This window comes from Micropterus salmoides, unplaced genomic scaffold (genome assembly GCF_014851395.1).
Source record: "Micropterus salmoides isolate LMB-PRFRI ecotype aquatic unplaced genomic scaffold, ASM1485139v1 Ms_hic_scaffold_11, whole genome shotgun sequence".
Classification (NCBI taxonomy): Eukaryota; Metazoa; Chordata; class Actinopteri; order Centrarchiformes; family Centrarchidae; genus Micropterus; species Micropterus salmoides.
Genome location: NW_024040152.1, coordinates 12,980,711 through 12,991,704, shown reverse-complemented (window position 1 = coordinate 12,991,704; position 10,994 = coordinate 12,980,711). Strand labels below are relative to the sequence as shown.

At 39.0% G+C, this 10,994-nt stretch overlaps 2 protein-coding genes across 7 annotated transcripts; one reads left to right on the top strand and one right to left on the bottom strand.

Annotated features, from left to right (window-relative positions):
* Window positions 1-1,219: 1,219 nt before the first annotated feature.
* Window positions 1,220-5,063, bottom strand: pafah1b3. 6 transcript variants are annotated; one of them, XM_038711000.1, is made up of 6 exons: window positions 4,982-5,063; window positions 4,331-4,424; window positions 3,722-3,811; window positions 3,441-3,557; window positions 3,154-3,276; window positions 1,220-2,728 (listed from the first exon to the last, which is right to left on the bottom strand). In XM_038711000.1, the coding sequence occupies exons 2-6, from the start codon at window positions 4,409-4,411 to the stop codon at window positions 2,468-2,470; spliced, it is 672 nt and encodes a 223-aa protein (XP_038566928.1). In that variant the 5' UTR covers window positions 4,412-4,424; window positions 4,982-5,063; the 3' UTR covers window positions 1,220-2,467. The 6 variants fall into 6 exon arrangements, with proteins under 6 accessions (XP_038566928.1, XP_038566925.1, XP_038566924.1 ...); XM_038710997.1 differs by lacking the exon at window positions 4,982-5,063 and adding an exon at window positions 4,912-4,950; XM_038710996.1 differs by lacking the exon at window positions 4,982-5,063 and adding an exon at window positions 4,737-4,811.
* Window positions 5,011-10,875, top strand: si:dkey-250k15.4. The gene is made up of 4 exons (XM_038710995.1): window positions 5,011-5,122; window positions 6,408-7,691; window positions 9,742-9,881; window positions 10,020-10,875. Exons 2-4 carry the CDS (start codon window positions 6,458-6,460, stop codon window positions 10,659-10,661), a joined length of 2,016 nt encoding a protein of 671 aa, XP_038566923.1. The 5' UTR covers window positions 5,011-5,122; window positions 6,408-6,457; the 3' UTR covers window positions 10,662-10,875.
* The last annotated feature ends 119 nt before the right edge of the window (window positions 10,876-10,994 follow it).

Genomic DNA, 10,994 nt, shown 5'->3' with positions numbered 1-10,994 from the left:
ACACCTTAGACAAATTTTAGAAAAACACACAATAAAATGCACAGGATGTAAACTTTGTAATGAGTTTTAAATGTAACTCATGATATTGTCTAATTCTGATAAAGTATACAATACCTTGGCTGTGATCAGTAAATAGAAGCAGCACAACAACCAACAGCAAAAGTGTCCTTGATCCCATGTTATATAGTAAACCCAAAACAATACAGCTAAGTCGAAAAGAAAAAAATCCAGCGTGTGCACTAACTTCAGTCCCAGTGAGAGAATGAAATGGTTATTTTTGTTGTGGCTCCTTATAAAGGATGGTGTTGATGTCTGAAATTTAAGCCGTGGAACATTCATCAACTGCTAGTTATATGAACCATGTCTTGCCCAACCAGCGCCTTAATAGTGGGTGGCATGAATAAAAGGAAATAAATGCCTTTGCCAAGAAGATAACGAATTGAAGTTTTGAGTAATCGCTCATTCTCGTGAGAAAGTGAAGGACAAACATGAAACTGACCTGCACTCAAAGAGTATTTAAAGGTCAGATGGCCCCAGTCTTGTTATTATGTGAGCAACCTATTATCATATGATCTTACTTTGAATAGTTAACAGTGTCTCATACACATTTTTAGTTTTATGCTTTTTCTTACTGATCCAAGTTGAGTTCCCTTTTATCTTCACTATGCATCCTACTGCTTGTGCTTGACGTACAACACATTGTGAATTATAAACATTATTTACTGGCTAAAGCATTTCATGCTATATAGACAAGCTTACAATTGAGCACAAGCATGTGTGCTTATTATCAGCCCTATCAACACCACTACGGATACGCCAATAACTATCACATGTAAGATCATGCTTGCTATGATCTGGGCAACAGCCAGAATTGTAAGTATAAGTTATATTATGTTCGACAACTGTTGGAAGAACTGTTGAACTTGGAATGATGATGAGGTTGGATGCTGGTTAAGGGCAAAGCGAGACTTGTTCACCCTCCTCAAATTTCAGAAACACAGCTCTATGCTCACAACCAAGTCTAAGGCCGGAACAAAACCAGTCAACCAAAAGCAATAAATCTTTTGTCGACCTAATCTGTGTATGTGTACTCTAAATGAATGTGTTCATTAGTGATGGGTCTTGAGGCCTAAAAATTGTGCACTGCATCAGTGGCAATCAATGTCTCATACTCAGTACCAGCACATAGATCACATCAATCAATCAAGGGACAGTGAAACCATCTTGTTCTCATATTTAATGCATTCTTTCATCACTTACACAATCAGGCACTCTGAAGCATAATTCAAGTTCTGCAGCACAATCCTTATCCAAGAGGTTCAGAAGCATTTTAGTGTGAAATAAAGCCTTTTTAGGTGGTCTGATGGGACATTATGTAGCAGATGAGATTAAACTTGAAGCACAAGCAACTTTAGATATATCTATACAACTTCACAACCTACCCAAATACATTTATGATTGCAACAATGCAAAGACTCTTATGTCAAACTCTGATACTGTTACAATAGGTGGAGCAATAAGGTACAATAATGAGACAATATGTGACATGATAAAAAGCAAGTAGACAGTAATGGTCGATCAAAAACATTTGGTCATTCAAATTAACATATACAAAAGACATCAGACGTCACAACACAGAAAATAAAGCTATTGAAAGAATACGTTACTCACGGAACTTAGTGAAACTGAGGAACAAAATAACAAATTACAGCAATTCCTGGTAAGGGCTTAGTTATTGTAATTCTTATCTTTGTTTTACCAGATATACACTGGCACCTAAAGAGCCAATGTCTCACATCCTTCCCAACTGGTTCCTGTTCCAGGAGCCTAAGGCATGCATCTTCTGAAAAGCAGATATTCTAAGGTAAATTAGGCTGCAATAGTCTCATGAGAGCTGTAGCGGAAGGGATGAGGAGCTACTAAGAAGCTACTAATGTTTTGACCTATACAGCGTATATTTTTAGAGTAAAAAGTTGATGGATCTTTTAAAAGCTTTATTCATAACTACTTGACTTACGTGTTTAACAGTGTCTTCCATTGTCATCCCTTCAGATGTCATTTCATTGTTCTTGTTGAGTCGCTGGCTCTGATCCCGATCGTTGACACACGGGGAATTCCGCTGATCAGATTTATCATTTGTATCAGGTGGTAAAGAAGTGAAATAATCCTTCTATAGAAAAACACTTTGAGAACCAAAAGCTCGTGGAACATTTGCTTACTGGGAATTGAGGCAGGACTTTGTCTCTCTATAGCACAGCACATTTAATTTCTTACTGTATCATAAACACACAAAACTTTATGTATCTGTAACAGTGGTCACCAACCCTGGCCATGAAGAGGACTTAGAGCTCTTAGCCCCTAATAATTGATTCTAGCCATCATTCAAGGTGTTAATTAGCTGAGTATGATGCTCTCTGGAAACAGGGATAAGGACCACTGTGGTAGTGTTAGTTTGTGCCCTGGTTGCTCAGTTCTCAGCTGGCTTATCTAGCATGGACTTTAGATGGGCATGCAGGGGTTCACACACAGCCTGGTAGCCCTGAGGGGTCAGATGAAGGTAATCGTACATGTCCTGATGGGAGATGCTACCATTGGAGTGGACGAAGCCTGGGTCCACATTTAAGAAGGAGGCGTGGGGGAGGGACGATACGGCCTCCTGGACCAGCTGGTTCACCTTGGCATTTCGGTCTCGCAGAGGGTTTGGCAATTTACCTCTGGGCAGTACACCCTGGAAAACAGATGTACGGATGTCATTTTTAAAAAGGTCAAACACTCCTTCACATTCTTAATATTCTTGGATGTATAAATGAATCAATGTAAAAACTGTTGATAAAATAAAAATTAAGTTTGTAGTCCAACCAAACAAACTGCAAGTTCACATGTAGTTCATCTCAGCCTCCTCCTAAACAAGTAAGGGCTTTTAAATACAGCGTGAAAAGAAGCATATCTCGAAACAGTTCACACTCAATCAAACTCCTTTTTCTATTGTCTATTGTTTACCTAACCTTCACACAGCTTAAAAGGAGCTAAAAGGGGTGACTGTGCAGTCACTGTGCAGTTTGATGGTTGTCAGAACTTCATCTGTCATTTTAAACGGACACGAAGGTTAGTATATTAACACTTCCTTTAAGGAACGTATCAGAAATAACCTACAAGTACAAGCGTCCGGGCATGGGGGAGCTTGTTCTTGATGACTTGGATAATAGCCATAATGCCTCCACAGATCTGTTCCGCAGTATGACCATGATTGTTAGTGCCTACCCACAGCACTACAACCTACAACAGTAAAAGAGAAAAGAATCTTGACTGAATGCATGCCATTTATAGATTAGGGTCAATAAAGCTGGAATTCAGATTGTAGCACAAAGATGAGCACAATGAGTCTACTGATGGAATAAACAAGCACTATCATGTTCTCTATTTCTGGCAGAGATTTGGACCTTTGGGCTGATGTTATCCAGTTCGCCGTTGCTCAGTCTCCACAGCACGTGTTGTGTTGCATCACCACCCACCCCAAAATTGAGGGCATGGAGAGGAGAGAACAGCTGCCGCCATATCTGCAGAGGAAACACAAACAACAAAGCATAAACACTCAGTTCACACAATTTGAAAGTGCATATTGGTGTCAGTGAGAAGCTATCAAACACTGTATACAGAGTGAGAAGCTATCAAACACTGTATACAGAACCAGACACAGGGAAGTGTGTGAGCTATGTTTTACCCCAAACTGGTGCATGAGCTGAATAAGAGAGTCTCCAACAAACAGGACATCAGGTTCTTTGTCTTTGCTGTCAGACACGAAACGGTTGTGCTACAAAGAGAAAAGGGCAAATATACATACTTTTATATTCTTTACAGTTCAGTATTAAGTATCCCAGTAGATACAGCATCATAGGCTACTCTGGAAAGTGAGGGACAGTTCAGCTGAACATAGCCAAAACATTTTTTATGGAAACTTTCAATGACAAATGCAGACACACATTCAAAAAATGTCTTTTGTATATTAGATTTTTTGTATTTATTTAGATAGGGAAACTGGAAGACATTAGCTTGAATACTAGATAAAAGACTGTATTAATGGATCAAATGTCAGTGCATATTGACATGTCAATCGGACCAATCTTATGTACAAAACACTATGACAACACAGTTATATGTCATCAAAATGACAACTAATGAATTATTTATCTTGTTGTTTTTTACTGTTAAATTCACAAAGCTGAACATGAGTGACAATACAGATTGGAAAGACCTGACAATTCATGGCTGTAGCTATGTAAAACCCAGGGAACAAATAGAAAACTCATAATAATATTATTATTTCACACACCAGAGACATCCATCGTCCATCTCCCTGGAGGTCTTCACAGGGAGTGGGTGTGGCGGCTGGGTTTGGGTCTTCTGCACTCATGACTTGGCTCTATCTGTTTTGGGAAAGCAGTCACGTAGGGTATTTGGTACTTTTTACAACAGAAACAAACCGATAAATCGAAATCCTGTAGCTATAATTGCTACCTAAATCTAAAAAGCCTGGTAAAATTAACTGCTAGCCACAGTAACGTTAGCTATAGCCTACTTGCTGAAACACAGGATAGATGCACCGTTAGTTTAACAGAGATACCGGCCACGCACTAGTCACACAAATTGTTATTAACGTTAAATTATGCAAGCCTGTGTTCTGCTAAAGGAAAAAGATATAGCTTTATATAACGGCTACATTCAGAGATATGGTTTACCATAGGCTACCATGAAATCAAAAAATCGTCATCTCCAATTGAGTTTCAGGAAGTAAATTTTCATTATAGTTGCATGTACCATTTTTCTCCATGGGCAACATATGTTTTCATGTATTTTAGAACCGTTCGACACTTTATTATTACTACACGCTTAACGTTTAATTTTAAAACATACCGTATGACGAAATGACAAACGAAGCATTGTTCAAGTGAAGAAGAAAATGTAAAATATGCGACAGTTTTACCTCCTCCTCTGTGTAAGTGGATTCGCCCTGCCCGTTGGTGTTCGTGGGAGTCGGTGTTGCGCGAAGAAACACGTCTGCGCCATGTTACCCAGCAACGACAGATTTGCAAGCGACAAAAAAAAACGACTGCGGACAATTTCGGTAAGCAGCGCTGTTAGTTAATGATTTGAAGTTTGTACAAAAATGTTTATTGACATTTTTGCAGTTTGTCTCGCATGCCTAAAGTTAAAGTTAGTTACTACATTTCTTAGCAGCTACAGCTGAATACTGTAACTTCATACACGTGTGCTTTAAGTTAAAGTGCACCTGCTTGTTGACGTTATTACCACCTGTGTGCTAACCGCCTAACTAGCTAGCTAACAGGTAAATCCAAATGGCAGGTTTCTGGAACCGCAGGCGCCGCTGTTGCATGGATGTATTCACACTGCTAAAAGTGGTTGTTGTAATTAATATTTTTAATATTATTCAGTTCTTAAAGGGGTGTGAGGGAAAGGCCTCACAATATTTGGATGTTTATATTTTTGACAGGTGCAGTGGGGTCACATTTGCTGATGGCCTGTGTCGGAAATGTTGACCTGTCTTCTGCTTTGCCTCTGGTGACCCATGATAGGCTTATTTTACCATAATTTAACTTTTTTCACCCCATTTCAAGATACAGTCCGATCACATTTTCTGATGGAATGTGTCAAATATTATAACCCCGAGGCATGTTCTTGACTTGTCAGTTAGCTTCATATTAGTCTTTTTCTGGACTTGTGTGAAATGACTCATGTATGTTTTCATATATATATATATATATATATATGTGTGTCTCTCTCTCACAAACACATTGAAACAGAGCCATGTGTTTATAGAAAAACTAATGCATTCAAGTTAATTCTGAGAAGTTATCTCTTTTCTTAACACAACACTGTCAGTGTCGAAGACCCACCTTCCAATAAGTTATATGCAAACATGTAAGGTGCCTAGCTAATAAGGATAGTAGTGCTGAAACGATTCATCGATTAAAACGATTAATTCGATTACTAAAAAGCATTGACGCAAATGCACCACCGCTGCCAAGCAAAATTACTTCTTAATCGATGCATCGATGAATTGATTAAACAATGTGTAGAAGCTTTGAGTACTAAAATTATTGTTGGCTGCAGACCTAAAGGATAGCTAGGTTAGTTTGAATGTATTGTGGAACTGTGAGTCCTGAGAACTTGTGAGAGACATGTCACAGAGACAAGGACACAGTTCACAAGTCCAGAGGGTCAACATTTGTATTCAGCCACTGTCATTGAAACATTATAAATTTGCTTGACAATCTAGTAATAGAGTTGACCTCAATGAGGTCCAGCAGCATCCTGTCAAGGTTATCTGGCTCTGTTATATCTATTTCCTACAGGCTTACACGTGACTAACTGCAGTTATCTTTCTACAGATGCCTGGTGCAGCATGAGCTGTGTGTAACAGACAAAGAAAAGATCCTAAATGTCTTCAACAAGCAAATTAAAAATAACAGATGAAAACTGTGGATCAGTGAACAGATTCACTGCAGACTGCAGGTATTTCAGTCATTACAGTAAGACAGATGAGCAGCACAAAATGAAGCGACTGAAAAGCCGCAAGGAGAGGAGTCAGATGAGAGGTGGTGGGAAAGAAGTGTCAATGTCCAAATATCACCATCACTGTTGTCGCCAAAGCAGTAAAGACATGGGACATTTGCGTAACTTCTGTCATAATAGCTGTCATTGTCCTTCACGGAGAGGTGTGCTGTTTCCAAATGTCATTCCTGTCAGACAGGAGCCGAGTATCATCACTGACACTCGCCTGATAGGACACCGTGGCCTGTTCAACCATGAGGTGAAGTCTATCGACATTGAGCGCTTGTTAAGTGAGCAGAGGAAGCTGGGGGAAAAAGGACATCAAGTACAAGAAAAGAACAAGGCTACTTCACGCCCATCTCACATTCCTTCTCCAATCTCCATAAATGATTTGTCGGGTGCTGATGCTGATGAGGTTGTGCCATTTGAAAAAAGTGCAGAACCTGCTACGAAGGCCTATGCTGACTCCCGGGAGAAAGAGAAGGAAATCAGTCAGGGATCAGATGTAACACCAGGGCAGAGACAGCAACAACTTGATATTTCATCTGGAGGTTTTGAAAGTATTGTCTCATCTAAACACAGCTCCGTTGATGTTATGATAATCAAGAGCATGAAGACCAACCCTGTCGTCTTTGAAAAGGACAGCGAGTCACAGCTGACTCCCACTGTTGGCACAGAAAATGTAAAGACATTAAACAAGAAGGTAAAGGGACAAAATATGTCTGCTCTGGAGCAAAGAACCCCAAAGAACCAGGTGTCTCCTATCCACCAAACGCAGGCTCATGGTCTGAGCCCAAGCCCACTTCAGCTCTCCAGCACACACACTGCTGACAGCTTTGACATACAGCACAGAAAACAAGATCCCTACTGTGTATCTAAATCTGTTAGTGCAGTGGCAGCAGGTTTGTGTGATAGTCTGCAGTTCCCACTTCTGAGAAGGAGAAACCTTGTGGCAGAGAGCAGGGGGGTGCTGTTGAAAGCTCTACAGGAGAGGCATGGACCCAGACTTCAGGAGAACCTCCTCCAGGTGCAGCGATGCCTCAGCTTTGGTCCAGGTCCTGCAAAGGAAGTCCAGGATCAGGAGCCTGCCATGGTAGATGAAGATGAGCTCTTTCCTACAGGTAGGAACTGAAATACTAGAGTTCTCTGGGATTCTCATCATAAAAAAGGAAATATGATGATTTGTTAAACATAATTGTTCTTTTTAAGTCATGATTAAATGTTACTTAGGATTACATTTAAAAAAATAAGGAAATAAATAAAATAAGGATTATTACATTCATTGCTGTATACCAAGTGTGTATTCTTGAGCCTGACAAAAGTGTGCAAAAGTGATTTTTTTGAAAAATCTAATTGCGGTTTCTGCCAGATATTGTGATTATGATTCAATTTGTGATTTTTTTTAAATTGAAGTTTTGCTAATGTTCAGTGTTCACTGCCAGTCTATTTTTGACTAAAGCTGCGTCAAGCAGCACAGAGCAGATGAACCTGACAGGAAGTCAGACACAGAATGGCATAGAATCCAGTCGATTTTCAAAATAAATCACCCTTTATAGACTGTATATCAACAATAAACACAGTTAAAACAGACCAGAAAAAAAGACACAATTTAACTATGTTTCGATTCGAAAACGATTAATCGTTCAGCACTATTTTAAATAATATACTACTATGTAGTACTACTAGATATGGTAAGAAGAACAGTATTCTTGCCTTTGTTAGAGCATTACTTTGTTTATGTGCACGTCAACACCGACAGCTATAAATTATTGGGAATACCAATAAGTTCATTGTGTCTTTTACAGTACTCATACATTTTGTTACATCCTGGGAGGGTTGGCTCATCTGCGCTGACATACCAAAGTAAATGAAGAATATCTCAAAAATGTAGTGCAAGTGTGATCAGTGACAGATAACAGGAAAATGTAAGCTCACTGTTTCTACACCTCAGTACATTATAAACCACGTAACACATAAAGTTTACAAAGGCATTGGCTGGTGAGGATCAAGGCTCCTCTCCACCTTGTTCAATTAGATAAGCATGCAAATCTTACCAAAATGTCTGTGGTTTCTAATTGTATTTAAAAAAAAAAAGTAGTACTAATAGCCATAATTTTAGCTTGTGGTAAAACAGTGCAATGTTTTTAATGGGCAATTACCCTGCGAATTATCAAATTATACATTTGTGTTCACAGCAGCGTAGCAATATCCCACAAACAAATACATATTTTTTTAATACAAATTCTGAATGCATTATTGGTCACTTGATAGGCACATGGTCTTGTTATCATAATGCTATTAGCAGTAAAAATAAAGTAGTTGAAAACATTTGTCCTGCATCAGAGCTCTCCATCTGGGAAAATTCACAATTATATCCTTGATTTCATCTGTCTGCATAAGTCCCGACTTCGTCTGGCTTCATTGTGTTTTTGCGTATTTGACGGCGAAGATCCAGACACTGTCGTTCTAAATGATACCTGTGCTCCTTTATTTGTCCAAATTTTTATTGTCTTATTACTTCTAATAAACCAGATGACTACTCAGAGACTATTTATTATTATTATTATTATTATTATTATTTCCTCTTCTTCTTGTACGCATTCAACGTACTGACGAGTGTCTGTCTGTCCATTTTCGGCTAAACATGGCGACCTCAATGTAAGGTGGAGCGCGGTTATGTAGATATAAATGCCTCATTCTAAGGTAATAAAATAATTAAAAAACAGTTTATTATGTAAGGTCTTTATACACCACTGAAAACATAGTAATGAATCTCATATTGCATTTCTTTCAATAAATCCTCAGAAATATTAGACACTGAACCGAAACCTGAACTGAGGATAGCTTTACTATTTTAAGTCTGTAGTCAGGTGTCCATATGAATAATGTTCATTAAAATAGTTCTTTCTTGCTTTAATCCGTCCTTAATATGAGGCTTCCGATATCACTAGAATTACTTTTTAGTACTAAATTCCCTTTCCTAGTACCAATTTAAAATTGTGAACCTATCGTTTAAAGTGGCCATTTGTGTGGATTTGAACTAGCACCACAGTAGCATGGATTCACTTCACTCCATACAGTAAATATGTTTTTGTTTCTAAAAAGCAGTAGTAAGTACTGCATGCAATATAGTTTATGTGCAGAGTTTCAGCTGTGACTTCCTCTTTTTAGATGCCATCACAAGAGCATTCCAAGCCAACACTGGTAGTCAGCCATGTTTTGACACCAAGGAAACCACATCTTTCAAAAAGAAGGGAAGTAGGCATTTTAACTGGAAGTCCAGTCCACAGCCACATCCAAACCTGAAACAGGTAAGAATTCAAGTTTCCTCTGAATTATTTAAGTTAATTTCAACATATGGCCCAGCTGTTATTATCCCTTTATTAATCCTCAGATAATTTAAAATTACATTATTCTGGAATAAAATGCTTTCTGGTTTTCATATTCAGACTGCTGAATGGTTGACACGGACTGTGGAAACGTCTGCCAGTCTTTTGCATGATATCCTCAGACCTTCTTGCTCTCCTGAATTCTGTATGGACTTTGAGCCCTCTGGAGTCACAGCCATCAGTGATTTGTTCGCTCCCTCTCCCACCTCATTCTCAGGAGAAAAAGCCTCAGTGTCTCAGCACTGGGGAGACAGTTTTAACAAACCAAAGAACAACAAGGCTGCTATGTTTGGTTTTTTTGAAAACAGCTTAATGAACCGCACCAGAGTATTTCCAGACAGGAGCAGCGGTTCACGATACAGTGACAGCAGCATCCAGCCGTTCTTTCCTTACCAAGCACAGCTGTCACATAGACAATCAGCAAAGCCGATGCATTTACCCCAGAAGCAAAACCCTTTTGAAACTGACAGGTACGCTTTTGCTTCCTCTTTCTCTGCCCAAATTCACTATCCTCAGCAGAGCAACCACTTCCAGCCTTTCAGCCAATTCAGTCATCCTTCAACTTGCCCTCCGCTCAGGTCCCACCACACTGACATGATGCACTACCCCCCATCTCACATGCTTGAAAAAGACCCAGCACCTCCCTCTCCTTATTTCCCGAGCCCCGAGCACTGGTCATTCCCTCCTATGAGACTGTACTAATGTGTGGTGATTCTCTGTCTGTGGACATTTGTTTGGCTAACTAAAAACATTGCCTTCTTAATTAATTTCATGAAGACTTTGTTCCCAATCAGCAGAGATATGTCTTGTGCCCATATTCTATTAAACACATATGTAATAGCAATAGCTGTCATCTCAAGAGTTCCCTCTTTTAGTCTCCCATTTATGCTGACATAAAGAAACACACAATTATGAATTGTTTGCATTTTTTGGAGCATTCTTTAATATGCAGAACTATATATTAACAAATATCTTCTTTAACACAGATGCTATAATGGGAAATTCTTTACAGACCAATAATAGTCTTTGAAAGCT

Excerpts from the sequence above, each read along its gene's own strand:
- pafah1b3 (XM_038711000.1), bottom strand. The coding sequence starts at position 4,411 with ATGAGTGCAGAAGACCCAAACCCAGCCGCCACACCCACTCCCTGTGAA. Across the intron at positions 3,558-3,721 it reads AGCTCATGCACCAGTTTGGG|ATATGGCGGCAGCTGTTCTC; the intron begins GTAAAACATAGC and ends TTTCCTCTGCAG. Across the intron at positions 2,729-3,153 it reads ATGCCCGGACGCTTGTACTT|GGTGTACTGCCCAGAGGTAA; the intron begins GTAGGTTATTTC and ends TCTGTTTTCCAG.
- si:dkey-250k15.4 (XM_038710995.1), top strand. The coding sequence starts at position 6,458 with ATGTCTTCAACAAGCAAATTAAAAATAACAGATGAAAACTGTGGATCA. Across the intron at positions 7,692-9,741 it reads AGATGAGCTCTTTCCTACAG|ATGCCATCACAAGAGCATTC; the intron begins GTAGGAACTGAA and ends TCCTCTTTTTAG. Across the intron at positions 9,882-10,019 it reads CACATCCAAACCTGAAACAG|ACTGCTGAATGGTTGACACG; the intron begins GTAAGAATTCAA and ends TTTCATATTCAG.